General features: G+C 43.5%; 1 protein-coding gene across 3 annotated transcripts; it reads left to right on the top strand.

Moving 5' to 3' along the window:
- The first annotated feature begins 1,737 nt into the window (after positions 1 to 1,737).
- LOC132580087 (beta-1,4-galactosyltransferase galt-1-like) lies at positions 1,738 to 14,370 on the top strand. Of its 3 annotated transcripts, none has more exons than XM_060250712.1 (3): positions 1,738 to 2,133; positions 2,943 to 3,133; positions 12,531 to 14,370. In XM_060250712.1, the coding sequence occupies exon 3, from the start codon at positions 12,582 to 12,584 to the stop codon at positions 13,887 to 13,889; it is 1,308 nt and encodes a 435-aa protein (XP_060106695.1). In that variant the 5' UTR covers positions 1,738 to 2,133; positions 2,943 to 3,133; positions 12,531 to 12,581; the 3' UTR covers positions 13,890 to 14,370. The 3 variants fall into 3 exon arrangements, with proteins under 3 accessions (XP_060106695.1, XP_060106694.1, XP_060106696.1); XM_060250711.1 differs by having other exon boundaries at positions 2,008 to 2,453; XM_060250713.1 differs by lacking the exons at positions 1,738 to 2,133; positions 2,943 to 3,133 and adding an exon at positions 2,382 to 2,453.
- The last annotated feature ends 1,285 nt before the right edge of the window (positions 14,371 to 15,655 follow it).

Below are 15,655 nucleotides of genomic sequence, written 5' to 3' on the forward strand. Positions count from 1 at the left end.
GGGAGCCCTGTGTTCAAATCTCCTCTCCAGCACTGGGCAACTTTGGACCAGTCTCTCTCTCTGTGGGTTATCATGAGGATAAAACGGAGGAACTGAGAACCTTGTACCAGGAACTCTCTGAACCAAGGATGGGATAAAACAGGTAAATAAGCTCCTCCAGCATTTCCAAATTTCTTCTTATAGAAGCTAAGATCTGCAGTTTTCACAAGCATTGCAGGTTTCATTAAAAGTGAATGAAAAATTCTGGGCACTTCATAAGTTGCTCACTTGTCGAGATTTGGGGGGATGGAGACTGGGGAAAGTGGGGTTTGAGGAGAGGAGGGACCTCATCAGGGTCCAATGCCAGACAGTCCGGTATCCAAAGCAGCCATTTTCTCCAGGGGAACTGACTCTGCCATCTGAAGATACATTGTAATCGTAGATTTCCAGCCTCCATCTGGAGGTTGACAACCCTATATTAACCAGCCACGCTATTCTGCATTGTACAGTTATTTTAGCAGGGGCGAGGTCTTGGAGGGAAATCTGTACGTAGCCACCAGTGTGTAGTGGTTAAAGTGTTGGATGAGGATCTGGGAAATCCAGGTTCAAATCCCCACTTGTGCCATGGAAGGTTGCTGGGTGACCTTGGGCCAGTCACAGACTTTCAGTCTCACCTATCTCACAAGGTTGTTGTGAGGACAGGGCTTTTTTTGAGCAGAAACACAGTTCTGACTGGCTTGGCATCAGGGGTGTGTGGCCTAATATGCAAATAAGTTCCTGCTGGGCTTTTCCCACCAAAAGCCCTGTAAAAAGCAATGGTGACATCAGGGGGTGTGATCTAATATGCAAATGAGTTCCTTCTGGACTTTTTCTACAAAAAAGAGAACCTTGTGTGAGGATAAAATGGAGAAGAAGAGAATGATGTAGGCCGCTCTGGGTCTCCATTGGGGTAAAAGGAAGGAGATGTATAAATATAAGGAACACCATTCATGAAAAGGTGACCAGAGTAGGGTTGTCAGAGCCATCTTGGGACACTCCTGGAGATTTGGGGATGGAGCCTAGGGAGGGCAAAGACCACAGCGGAGTACAGTGTCAGAGAATCCACCCTTCGAAGCATCCATTTTCCCCAGGGGAACTGATCTCTGTAGTCTGGAGGTGAACTGTAATTCCAGGGGATTCCCAGGTCCCACTTGGAGGCTGCTGTCTCTAGCAGAGGCAGGGTTTTTTGCCTTGAAATCAGCCCTACTGAATTCATACTTCCCTCAAACTGGCTTGCTATAAATCAGGGATCCCATTTCAGATAGGTGTGTACTGGGTGTGTGTTTCTGAAAAAACTCTCAGTCAGGATGTTCTCTAGAGAGCCAAGATCAGATAGCCAAGAAACATTTTATCAAGGCCATTTTGTTGAAGTCTTTCTCCTCAGGGAACACTTGAGTAAAAATGCCACCAGGTAACCATCCACAAAGATAGATCCAGGGCGGTAGCCGTGTTGGTTTGAAGCAACAGAATGAAGTATAATGGCACCTTTAAGAGCAACAAAGTTTTATTCGGGTTTTGTCTAAGAAAGTGTGCATGCACACAAAAGCTTACACCCTGAATAAAACTTCATTGGTCTTAAAGGTGCCATTGGACTCTAACTTCGTTCTATAGATAATAACCATGTTCACCTGTTGCAGAGATAAATGTCTTGTGGTACCTTAAAGACTAATTAGAGTTTATCTCAGCTCTTGAAAACTGGTGCTGGATCAAAACCTCGGCAGTCTTTAGCAAGAGTGAAGACTCTTGTTGGTGTTCCAAGACTCTTGTTTACTTCCAAGTATGATTGGGAAAGCTGACAAGCAATCCCTGACATGCTATCTGTTTATAAGCACCACCCCTCTCTTCTTCCTCCAGTCCTTGTCATCCGGGGACAGGGAAGATTCCTGGTAGCAGCCATCCCTTTCTGGAAGAGCCCCCACTGCTCCTTCCTTCCTTCCTTCCTCCTATCTTTCTGCTCTGCCTGTCATCTGCCTGAAGGATCAGCTGAGCTCGGCCTGTGAGAACTTGTTGGCTGTGATTCATTAGCCCCAAATGGCTGCGCACATTCCACGAGGTGCTTTTAGCTGCTGGTGTTGTATGTGCTCCAGGAGGAATGCCTTGCCTTCAGGAGAGGAGGTGAGTGGCTGAGAAACTAGCCAGCAAACGTGTCTGTGAAAAGGCTGCCAGCGTACCTACAACAATAGTGCATTTGCAGTGAAGTCTTTCGCCTATTTGGAAAGGATAAAGGAAGGCAAAGGGGTTAAAGTAGTTCAGAGTTCCTCAGCTTCAGGTCAAAGGGAAGCGAACGCTTAATTAGTGGTTCTGCAGAGTTTGAGCTTTGCACAATTGCCCAGAGCATGCCATTCTCTGATGTTTTAAAAGCAACTGGCTTCTTGCTGAAGTTTCTAAAATGAGTTGACCAGCTTTTGCTGGAAAGCCTGTTGTTTCCACAGGAGGTGAGTGCGATGTGGGGAGCGAGGGAAACGGGCTGACCGTAACTGGGGGGTGTTTGCTGTTCAGTATTTGCTTCTCAGAGATTAGCTTTGACATTTCTGCAGCGCCTCCCAGAACAAAACATTGGAAAGTCTTGATGAGGGAGGCAGGGTGGGTGGGGGAAAATAACAATGTAGCTTCAGCACATTATCTGTAGAACCACCATTTTCTTTAAAGGTCTCTCCTGAGTCTAGGCATGTAACCGCAGTTTCATCTGCAGATGTTAGTTGATGCTCATGTTTCTCTCTGTGTCCCTGAAATGCTTGTGTTGCTGATAATCTGCCATTGGAATTGCTCTTAAAGGTACAGGAGCAAGCTGGTTTTTCCGGGTTATCATCTTCTCTAATTTGATGGCTTCATTTCACGTGCATTTGTGACCTCCATATTTGTCTTGGTCAAGGAACTAATCTAGAAATCGATAATTGCAGCTGTATTTTTCTTTTCTTTTCAAGCAAAAGACTTGATTGTGCTGGATCGACCTCCCAACAGTTTAGTGTTCTTTCTGCTGCCATCTAGATGTGTCTTGGTGCTTCAAGATGAGGGTATGACAACGACATTGTCCCAGGTGTGCTGTTGGGCATCCAGAGGTTTCAACTCTCATCCCGTGCAGTTGAGGTAGATCCAAAGGCCAATTTTATTGCAGGTAAATGGCAAGCAGGGGCCTACAGCCTTCAGCTGGTTTCAGCGATACCTGAATTAATCTGAGTTTGTTTATTTGACAAAACAGCACAGTTTTTCAAAAGGGATAACTGTTTATCTAATAACTCTGTTGATGGATGGCTTGCTTTCTGTGGTCGTAAAAAAACCAAGAGTATATTCTTTGCATAATTTACCTGAAAAAATAGCCTAGAGCAGAGGCTACAGAGATGAAGCAAGAGAGAGCCAGTTTGGTGTAGTGGTTAAGTGTGTGGACTCTTATCTGGGAGAACCGGGTTTGTTTCCCCATTCCTCCACTTGCACCTGCTGGAATGGCCTTGGGTTAGCCATAGCCCTGGCAGAGGTTGTCCTTGAAAGGGCAGCTGCTGTAAGAGCTCTCTCAGCCCCACCCACCTCACAGGGTGTCTGTTGTGGGGGGAGAAGATATAGGAGATTGTAAGCTGCTCTGAGTCTCTGATTCAGAGAGAAGGGCGGGGTATAAATCTGCAATTCTTCTTCTATAATAATAATAATAATGATAATAATGATGATGATGATGTAGACAGCAGCTGGCTTTGTTCTCAGCAGCTGCCGGTGACAGCGTCAAATGGGCTGTATCCTGGGATGCTATTGAGAAGGTATTAAAAGTGCTCCAGGTTCCCAAATCCAGACAGTAGATTTCATGGGAGAAGGGCATGTTTAAGCCCACCTCAGTGGAGGTCTGAGTGCCACTAGTGGATTCATTCCCAAGGTGGAGGGAAAGATCAAATGACATGCTGTTGACCTATGAGATTTGCGTTTGTCAGCTCCAGGTTAGGAAATACCTGGAGATTTAAGGAGGGGGGTAGAAGATGAGAAAGGCAGGGTTTGGGAAGGGAGGGACTTCAGTGGGGCATAATCAAGGTTTTTATGTAGAAAACCTCCCAGCAGGAACTCATTTGCATATTATGTCACACCCCCTGAGATCACCATTGTTTCACACAGGGCTTTTTTGCATAGAAAGCCTAGCAGGAACTCATTTGCATATTAGGCCACACCCTCTGAAGCCAAGCAAGCCAGAACTGCGTTCCTGTATGTTCCTGCTCTAAAAAAAAGCCCTGGGTATAATGCCAGAGTCCACCATCTGAAGCACCCATTTTCTCCAGATGAACTGATCTCTGTCACCTGGAGATGAGTTGTAATAGCAGGAAATCTCCAGCCACTACCTGGAGGCTCACAACCCCTACCTCCCACTCCCTTCCAACATTGCTGCCTCCACCTGTCTGATTCACATAGTGGGGTGCGGTGGGGGGGTCCCTCTCCTCCTTCCACTTCTCCCTCCTGTAGTGTTGCCACTCTCTGCTGCTTGGCTGCCTGTACCACCACCACCTCACCCCCCCCCCCCGACTCCTGCAGCAGGAGCTCCCGCTCATCCCCCTTGGAGCACGCCTCCCCTGCCTGCTTGCCCTGCTGCTACCTCCCTCCACCTGGCTCACATGGCAGTGGGCAAGGCTGACGGCTCCCGTGCCTCCTCACTCACCCTCCTCCTCCTTCCCTGCCCACATCCCACAAAACTGAGACTGAGATTGACCAGTGTGGCCTCATGCAATGTCAGCCTTTCTTTGCTTGTTTGCATTTTTCTGCAAAGCTGGGGCAGGTCACCAGGTCTGTAGAAAAATACCCCTTGTCTGTAGTTGGACCCTTCTATGTGGGGCTTTGTGTTTTTAAAAATCTGCACAGGACCAGATTGCTTTGAAGACAGTATTGGAGTTGAATTAGGCCTAAATGTATCCCCTAAGCAATGAGTACCCCATACTCAGCCTATGCGGATATGTGTCCTTTTACCAAGCCAGAGGTCTTCCCAGCATCCAGGCCCTCCTTCCAAATGTAATGACAGTGGGCATGTTGATAGCATCAGGGCTTTTTTTGAGCAGGAATGCACAGGAATGCTGCTCCAGTCAGCTTAGTGTCAGGGTGTGTGGCCTAATATGTAAATGAGCTCCTGCTGGGCTTTTTCTACAAAAAAAAAAAAGCCCTGTGAGAAACAATGGTGACATCAAGGAGTATGGACTAATATGCTGGTCTTTTTCTACCAAAAAAGGCCTGGAAAGCATTATATACCGTATTTAATGGAGTCCTTTTGTTGTGTTCTTTTAGAATTGGTGAAAATATCTTTAGAGGTGTTTAAGCCCTTAAACAGACATCAGCCTGTTGTTAACCCAGGATTCCAGGTACACCCTTGAAATCCATAAGAGATCACATCTAGTTAATTATACGGTAACTACTTATTCATTTATATAACAGAGTTGTGAATCACTGCCTTGTATCGGGGACTTTCCCTGCTGCAACCTTTCCTGCTGCAACCTACTAAGACCCACTAATCTGTATTCCTGGTAATCAACATAGTGTCAGGAACGGCACAGGGAACAGCAGAGGGAGGGGGAATCAGCAAAAGTTATCATCCCCCTCTTCAGAAGACCCACCTGCCCTTAAGCCTTTGGAACGACATGGCTGATTACAAGCATGTTTGTTTCGGCTCTTCAGCTGCCTTTTCCAGCGCCAGTTTCCAGTACCTGATCTGATTTCACAGGCATCTAAGACCTGATCCTACCTGAAGGAGGGTGCTTTTGTTTTTTAATTCAGCCAACTCTAATTTAGAAACCTTTGCAGTAAGCCATCTGATGCAGAGCTAGCCCAAGGAAAACCTGGCACTATTTCAAATGAGCAATCCATATCCGGAGATCTCATTGGTTAGTTTGGGTAGGTTGACACACTCACACATTTACATTATGAGCTCCTTGGTTTCCCTGCATCATCCAGTATTCAGATAAAAGCTGTCCCACCTGTTTACTGCTATTCAGTCTGCTGCATACCCCTTCTTGTTTCCTTAAAGTCTGTTTTCCCCCTAATAGCATTCCTGCTCTGTTCTGTGCCTTCTTGAAGTTATCACATACTTGTTGTCAATCAGTTAATCAGTCTATCAATAAATGTATTCGGCCAATGACCAGAACATGTCAAAAGCAAAGACTATTCAATAAAACATTTAAGAATAAAATTGATCTAAATATAACAGGAATATCTCTTAAGATTTAACGTTTAAAATCCATACATAAGAACTTAAAATCTGGACCTATTATATAGCTCTAAAATTTAGAATCTATACCTAAAATTTCACACCGAATTCCACAAGCTGTTGAGAAAAATTTAGCACAGCTAATAGTGGATTTGCACCCATCAAAAGCTTCCTTAAAATATCTGCATCGGAACAACCTAAGTAATTATTAAGCAGAGGGGAAATTACATTAGATCGAACTTCCTGATAGAAATGACAACAAAACAGTACATGTTCTATAGACTCCACCTCATCCGTGCCACATGGACAGGTTCTCTCCTTCATGGGAGTTTTTTTCAATCTCCCATCTACAACTGTCCCAGATTTCCTCAGGTCTGCTGTGACTTTCTACCTTACACCAGGGCCACGGTCAGATGCACCATTTAATCCATCAGAGAAGCACTCCTGTTTTTTGTTTGAAACTGAGTCACCCAATCAGACATCCTGAATGCAATCCACCTAGACATGTGCCTGTCCCATCATTGACCAATCAGAACGGCCTGGCCTTTGCGCATGCGCATAAACAATGCTGCTGATGGCTCACCCATGTAGGGACTATTTTCGTAGGAATGTGAACTAAACAAGGATTGTGTTACTCACAAATCTCAACTTAAAAAATATAAACTCGAAAAAAACATTGCCCCCTTTCACCGATTATGTGGTTATCCGCATATCACTAAGATTAAAATTCATAGCGCTGATCCAGGATTTCCAGGGATGCAAGTTGCAACAGTTTGATAATGCTGGAGCAATCAGGCAGGGAAAATCCATCCGTTGCCCATTCATCAGGCATTTAGGACCGGACTTTATGTGTGAAACTGAGTCGGGGCAGGATGGGTTGCCTGCGATTCACAGACCATTCCCAGCTCTTGCTGTCTGGATGTGCACTTTAAATCTGACAGGCATCCATGGCTCTGTCAGAGATAAATGCACATCTGACCGTGGCCCAGGTTCACTTGCCTTGCAACTGCCCAGGATGATGGAGCCTCTTCACAGGCAGCTTTTCCCATAACCATATATCTGTGGCTGTCCCCACCTGACAATTCAACACATGCCAACAGTGGTGCCTTCAATGATGGGGAGCCAGTTTGGTGTAGTGGTGAAGAGCAGTGGGCTCTAATCCAGAGAACTAGGTTTGATTCCCCACTCTTCCACATGCAGCCAGCTGGGTGACCTTAGGTCAGACACAGTTCTCTCAGAGCTGTTCTCTCAACAGCAGTTGAAAAAGCTCTCTCAGTCCCACCTACCTCACAGGCAGTGTTCCCTCTAAGCTGAGTTAGTGTGAGCTAGCTCACAGATTTTTTAGCCTCCAGCTCACACATTTTTGTCTTAGCTCAGGAAAAATGGCCCCAGAGCACAATAATTTACACGGTAGCTCACAACTTTAATACCAGTAGCTCACAAAGTAGAATTTCTCCTCACAAGACTCTGCAGCTTAGAGGGAACATTGCTCACTAGGGTGTCTGTTGTGAAGAGAGGAAAGGAAGCAGATTGTAAACTGCTCTGAGAGTCCAAGTCAAGGGTGGGCATAAATCCAATTTCCTCTTCCACCACCACCATACAGAGAGGGGATTTTGTGCTTTTCCAGTTGCTGGTGTGGCTACAGGTTTACTTAAGCAACAGGCTTCCACATGGCCAGTTTCCATGCCCCAAACCCCAGAAGTAGCCAGACTCTTCACTGAGTCAAAAGGGCTTTTGCAATTTTAAAAAGTCAGCACTAAAATATGGTTATGTCAATTTACCATTGTAACAATAGAAGATGATGATATTGGATTTATATCCCACCCTATACTCTAAATCTGAATGGTCACAATCTCTTTTACCTCCCCCCGCCCCACAACAGACACCCTTTGAGGTAGGTGACGCTGAGAGAGCTCTTACAGCAGCTGCCCTTTCAAGGACAACTACAACATTTTTATAATTTATTGATTTTACCTACAAAGAAAAGAAGCATGAGCATAGATACAGTATAGAGGGGGAAGGGTAGATACAAAATGGGAAAGACGAAAACAAAGAAAAATACAAATATATCAATTACAGTTCTACCTCCAGATAGAATACCCAATACTTTTTACCCGCAAGTATAAAATTCTCCCCATATATTTTACCATCTTTATCTTTCATTATATCTTCTTTACTAAACTATTACTTAAAATATAAGTCTAAACAATTCTTCTTCAGCACAAAAAAGTATAAAAAAATCAGAGCAGTCTCAACAGAAAGCTGGCTGGCTAAACTAAACCATATTGGAAGCACAGACTAACTTGTTAATTTAGCAATATCAACGTTAGAGTAAACATATGAAATATCGTAAAGGCACAAACAGACGTTAATTTAATAATATCATCCTAAGATAAACATATGGAGCCCATACCCTTATTCTTAACAGGCTAAGAATAAAATATGATCATTTATCTGTCTCAGTATGAACAATTTCTCCAAACAAACATACTAAGAGTAGATCTGCCAGATAAAAAATAAATGTGTTGTCTGCCCTCTTAACCATTGATCCAAATTAACTGTATATTTATCTAACATTTTAACAAAACCTTTCCATCCTTAGGATGTCCCTTGACTTTTTAAGATCACATATCAGTTCTTATTAATAATTCCATATTTATTTACCCACAGAGGAAACCACAACTTAGGAACCCTTCTTCCCAGGAAAGTTTTTACATCTTGATTTTAACTACTTAACTCAACCATATTAAAAATACAGATTCACTTATTAGTTCGACAATATCATCATTACAGTAAACATAAGAAACAAATATCTTTATCTATTAATTGAAAGGTAATTATGTTATCTACCTACTTAAGTATATAGCCCAGAAATCCCACCTAGCCTTTTAAAATCATATATAAGTTCTTACTATGAGGTCCATATCCAACTATCTGCAAAACTGCACATTAAGTACGTAATCTGTCTTCATAAAATTTAAAAACTTTTCATTCCTTTAGCTTTTATATCCATATTACTCCAGAAAAAAACAACTTAACATAACCCAGACATCACACTTTGCCTTTTAAAAGGAGAGCCAGTTTGGTGTAGTGGTTAAGTGTGTGGATTCTTATCTGGGAGAACTGGGTTTGATTCCCCACTCCTCCACTTGCACCTGTTAGCATGGCCTTGAGTCAGCCATAGCTCTGGCAGAGGTTGTCCTTGAAAGTGCAGCTGCTGTGAGAGCCCCCTCCAGCCCCACCCACCTCACAGGGTGTCTATTGTGCGGGAGGAAGGTAAAGGAGATTTGTGAGCCGCTCTGAGACTCTTTGGAGTGGAGGGCGGGATATAACTCCAATATCATCTTCTTCTTCAAATCACATGCCAGTTCTTATTGAGAATTCCATATCCAACTATTCACAAAGAGAGAGAGAGTTCAAAAATCATTCTTCCTGAAAAATTTCCACATCTTGATTTGTTGGCTGAGATGCACCTTCTCTCGTCTCAGTGTGGCCACCCTTCTCAGTAATGGGGAGAAGAATTCTACGTCATTTGTTCCTCTCAGCAGAACTTCGCTCAATCTTGATTTCTGGTCTTGTTTTGTAACTGCGCCATAAGGATCCATTTTGGTTTTCTTTTGTTCATTTCACAGTGGATCACTTTCCCATTCTAATTCCACAGACGTCACCAGAATCTCTTTAGCACTCTGCTCATGTAGATTTGAGATTTTGCTAGCTTTCAGCATAAAAGCTCCCATTTGCTTTCTAATCAACTGCGTTAATGAACCAAGATCCTGTTTCAGAGAAATAATACTCCATAGTATCTTTTTTGTCAAACATTTCGCTTGGCAGTGCCATTTTTCTCTGTCAGCAAACTCAGTCTCTTAATCCAAGTTGAAAAGTAGCTTAAAGATCCAGTTATTCCATCATTCCAAATCTCCTTCAGCTGTGATTTTTAATGTTATAATTTGTTACAGTCGGACGACAGGGACAAATCTCTCTAAAATATATTTTGTTTATGTTCAGACCATATTGCAGCCAAATAATAGTCTCTTTAACATATATCCAATTATAATCCGGGTTGATTTAAGTATTTGTATTCAGTCCAATTCAAATTGTTACCGATACTGAAGATTGCTCTTTAACTTTTCGAGGCCTCATTCACAGGAAAAGGCGTATAGTCGACCTCTTTCCCTTCCTTTGAGCTGCCCACTTGTTGTTATGTAAAATGACCCATTGAAAGCCCACTTACTTGCCGAGGACCTGCCTACCTTAGGGACAGCCTCTCTCCATATGTTCCCCAGAGAGCACTGAGATCCAGCTCCCAAAGTCTTCTAAAAATCCCTGGACCAAAGGAGGCCACACTGAAAGTAACGAGGGAGCAGGCCTTCTCAGTAATGGCTCCCCACTGGTGGAATCAGCTACCGGAGGAAGTGCGAGCCCTGCGGGATCTTAAGCAAAACTACCCTCTTCCAACAAGCTTATAGGGAACTCTGAATGTGACATCTAGCCATCTGGATAGTCATCCCACTTAATGTAGCACCTTTAATTTACTATGGTTTTATAATTTTTATGTAACTTTTAAACTGTATTTTAACTGTATCTTTTATGAATTGTATAACTGATCATGGTATATACCATGTCCTGTTAGCCGCCCTGAGCCTGCTCCGGCGGGGAGGGCGGGATATAAATAAAACTTATTATTATTAAGTAGAATTGCCATGCTTGGGGTAGAAAAGCGATACATCAAAAGCTTATTGAAAGGAGCGAAAGAAAGCAGTCGGGCAATCACCTTTTTCTGCTGTGTCAGCTATCATGGTGATGGCACCTCAGGACATGCAAGAAGGACAGGAGCAGCTGTGCCCCTAACTTCCCACAAAAGTCCCATGCCGAAGGAAAACCCCTCCAGGGTCTTCCTATGGGAGTGCCACATCTGTGGCGCCCCTCCAACCACCTGATTCAAAGGTGCCACAGGAGGACAATCTGCGGACACCCCTTAGCTCAAAGCAACGTAACCCGGAAAGCCAAGAACAACTACAATAGCTATGGCTGACTCAAGGCCATTCCAGCAGCTGCAAGTGGAGGAGTGGGGAATCAAACTCGGTTCTCCCAGATAAGATAGGTGCAGCAGATTCTCTAAATCCCCAGCTTTCATTTAAAAAAAACCAAAACGTATGATCCCTTTCCCTTGCAGAGATTTGCCCTTTTCTTTGTTTTTCCACAAGGAGGAGGAGGATTTACTTACCATACTTAAAAAAAATTCTGAGAATGTGCTAGGGTTGGCAGCTCTGGGTTGGGAAATTCCTGGATATTTTGGGGTGGACTTTGGGGAGGGCGGAGTTTGGGGAGGGAAGGGACTTCAGTGGAGTATAATGCCATAGAGTCCACCCTCCAAAACAGCCATTTTCTCTGGGGAAACTGATCTCTGTCATCTGGAGATCAATTGTATTACCAGGAGATCTCTGGGGGATGAGCAACCACAAAATAAACAACACTGTATCTTACTTAAATTAGCATGTTATAATTGTTATTTATGCGCTCATACACTCAACAATACAAAGTTATATTTCCAGAGCCATAATTCATGTCTAGAATGCAAAAAAAAGTCCATGTGGAAGTCTCAACTCAGTTTCCAAAACTCTGGTCAATTCCCAGTAGTGTTCCTCTGGGCTCTTGACTTTAGATAGGTGATAAACTGACTTGAGACTTCTACATGGACTTCTTTTTTGCATTCTAGACATGAATGATGGCTCTGGAAATATAACTTTGTATTTTTGAGTGCATGAGTGTGTGAATAACAATTATAACATGCTAATTTAAGGAAGGCACAATGTTGTTTATTTTGTGGTTGCTTGATGTGTACACTGTAGATTTGTGTTCCCACCTGGAGGATGGCAACCTGACCTATTATTAAAGTGGTATATTAATATAACAGTGCTCTAGTGCTGATTTTTTAAAATTAAAAACTTTCAGTGCCAGGCAGAGGAAATGGCTGCCGTGTGGACAGGTTCAATAGCTTCAGAGCAAAGTAGGCTTGAGAAAGACTGGAGAAAAGCTGGGGAAATTCTAGAGGTGCATAAATGCACCATGATGCTGTGGGATATGAAAGAGGCTGCTTCCCAAAAGTATTGAACTTGTGGCAGATAACTCACATGGAAGGTACCAATGTTTGTCTGATCAGTATTCAGTTTACTGTCTATCCTCTCTTTCTTCCAAGGAGCTTCGAGTGTACATAATCCTCCTCTCCTCAATTTTAATTTTCAGCCCTGACCAATTTTTTTTTTAAAGATTCTGTAAGGCCATCTACAGTACTGTCAAACTCAATGCCAATGTTTGCTCACCTACTTCATTTTGGGTGTTCTTTCCCATCCAGGTGCAAAGCAACTGCCAGATATTCTGTTACGAAGATAACGGAGAGCCTGAGATGTCTTGGAAAAAACCACACCTTGTGGTCGCTGTTTGCATTGCTACCTGTGCTTCAATTGTGACTCTTTCCTACTTTCAGAGAGCAAAACTCTCTTCCATGTCCATGCCAGAAGTCAAGCTCTGCAGAGGGATTCCTACCAATAACACCATTACACCCTTAAAAGATAACCGAACCTTCATCATTGCTCCATACTTTGACAACAGAAAGATCAAAATGACACGAGTGATTGCTATAGCCCACCACAAAGATGTTAAGGAACTTTACTGCTGGTTCTGCCACCCAGCCAATGGTCAAACATACATCACCAAGGCTGAAATAGATGTCCATTCTGATAGATTTGACTTCCCTTATGGGGCCACAGACTTGAAATGTCTGGAACCAGAAGACTGGGAACCACGTTATGTGTCAATACATTGGGCTCCTACAGGAGATATTGACCAACTACCACTGTTTGAAATAAGAAACCGTGATCCTGAAGGTTCCCTTGTGGAATTCACAGTCTGCATCTCCACCATGTTTGGAGAGTACAACAATGTCCTGCAGTTTGTGCAGAGCATGGAGATGTATAAAATCCTTGGGGTGAGCAAAGTGGTGATCTACAAGAACAGCTGCAGCCCGCTGATGGAGAAAGTGCTGGATTACTACATTGCAGAAGGGATTGTGGAGATAATCCCCTGGCCCATTGATTCATACCTCAAGGTCTCTACTTATTGGCATCATTCAATGGATCCCAAGGATATTGGCTACTATGGACAAATCACAGCCTTGAATGACTGCATCTATCGCAACATGTACAGGAGCAAATATGTGCTCCTAAACGACGCAGATGAAATTATTCTACCAGGGAAGTATCCAGATTGGAAAACCATGATCCAGAACCTTGAACAGCAACATCCAGAGGCTGGTGTCTTCCTCTTTGAAAATCACGTCTTCCCTAAAACCGTGTTCACCCTCACTTACCAATTCAACACTTCTTCTTGGAACACAATACCTGGGGTGAACATATTGCAGCATGTCCTCCGGGAACCTGAGCAAAAACACGTTGTTAATCCTCGGAAAATGATCATTGATCCAAGGAAAGTGGTTCAGACATCGGTCCACTCTGTTCTCCAGGCCTACGGAGTCAGCATACATATTCCAGTGGGTGTTGCTGTGGTCTATCATTGCCGGGCTCCCCTTCAAGAAAATCTATCTAGACTTCTTCTAATCAAGGACACAACTGTCTGGAGGTACAATATGTCATTGATTGGAAATGTCAGCAAAGTTCTACAAGAAATAGTGAGAGACACAGGAGAATATAGCTGAGGGAGACCAAACTGGTGGCAGTGATAGCACCTTGGCAATAAATACAGGTAGGTGGAGTCACTAAGTCAACATGAACCTCTCCTGAAAGGTCTGAAGAGGACTAGCTGAGTATATGGAATATAGTGGTCGAGCTCATTTACTGGTTGGCTTAAATGCAAGTGGATAAATTGGTGGCAAAGAGAGGCAATGAGTGGCAAAAATGACACAAAAAGTCAAACAGGAATCCATTTCTTTCTTCTACAAATGCTGATCATCATAGATCTGTGTCTTTCCAGTATTTGAAGGGCCTTTATAAAGAAATGACACGTTATTGGAACTAATGGAACAGTCGGTGTTTGGCCTGCTGGCCTGCTTGTGCTTTGTAGTTGGTTCAACTGGAAGAATAATTCCATCTGCATCTCTTTCTGGACCCCCCCCCCCCCGCAATCCCATTTCATTAAAAAGGAAAGCCAGTTGGGTTGACCAAAATTTGTGTCACTCACAACGATGGTTGCACTTATTTGTTGTGTCTACAACAGTTTGCACAGTCCAGCAGTACCTGGCATAGATAGGTCACATCAACTAGATTCTTTTGTTCAACCTGCATGCTGTTTTACCTCTGAATAATCTGCCAGTGGTATCACCGGTCCCAACAGTCTAGGGTACCTTTGCAGGGCCGGTGCATGGGAGTAGGCAAACTAAGCAAATGCCTAGGACACCAGCTCACAGCAGGGGCGGGCACCCCCTCCCCACTCATGCTGTCCCTGAGCCTCGGACTCGCTTCCTGTCCACAGTGCCCTCCAAATTAGGCAAGCACTGCGAAGGGGAAGTGTGAAGTGTTTTTTCTTGGCTTTAAGGGGCTGAAAAGCTCTCCCTACCCCTTAAAGCCAAAAAAAAATGGCAATTCCCATCCGCAGTGCCCGCCGAACTCAGAGCGCTGAAGAGGGGATGCACTGAACACCTGGCGTGATGATGTCACCTCTTGGGGGGGTGCACATTGGGGTTCTGCTTCAGGTGAGAAAACCCCACGCACCGGGCCTGTACCTTTGAGAACATTAATTGTGCTGGCAAAGGACCCTTTGTGTAGCAGTAATTGCAGGGGGAAGGGATGCACTAGAGAAACCAACAGAAAGAATATTTGATAGAAAGTTGTAGATGGATCAGAGAAAATAAGAAGCTCTGGGCTTTCCTGTAAACCCTTGGGTGTTGACATAAGAAGAAACTTGTGGGAAAAACGAAAGAAGGAAGTAGATTTCTGACATGAGCTGGATTTTTGAGACTGTTATTTGTTTAGGTTCAAGTTTTTACCACAGGAGATGATAACTTTGTGGGGGACAGGGTGGGGTATAAATAGCAAATTAAGTTAAATTTTAAAAATGGTAGCTAGAAATCATTAACATTCACTGCCACAGACCACTGAAATAATTCACATTGGAGGCTCAATTTTTAACAAGAAAAAAGTACAGTGTTTACCTCTTGTGTGCTTAACCACAGACAGGGCTTTTTTTTTTTTTTTTTTTTAACAGGAACGCCCAGGAATGCAGTTCTGGCTGGCTTGGCATCAGGGGGTATAGCCTAATATGCAAATGAGTTCCTGCTGGGCTTTTTCTACAAAAAAGCCCTGTGTGAAACAATGGTGATGTCAGAGGGTGTGGCCTAATATGCAAAGGATTTCTGTTGGTTTTCTTCTACAAAAAAAGCCCTGACCACAGAACAGAGTCTTGAGTCTAGTGGCATCTTTAAGACCAACAAAGTTTTATTTTTGTGTACATGCATACTTCTTCAAA

The sequence above is a fragment of the Heteronotia binoei genome, chromosome 12 (assembly GCF_032191835.1).
Source record: "Heteronotia binoei isolate CCM8104 ecotype False Entrance Well chromosome 12, APGP_CSIRO_Hbin_v1, whole genome shotgun sequence".
Lineage (NCBI taxonomy): Eukaryota > Metazoa > Chordata > Lepidosauria > Squamata > Gekkonidae > Heteronotia > Heteronotia binoei.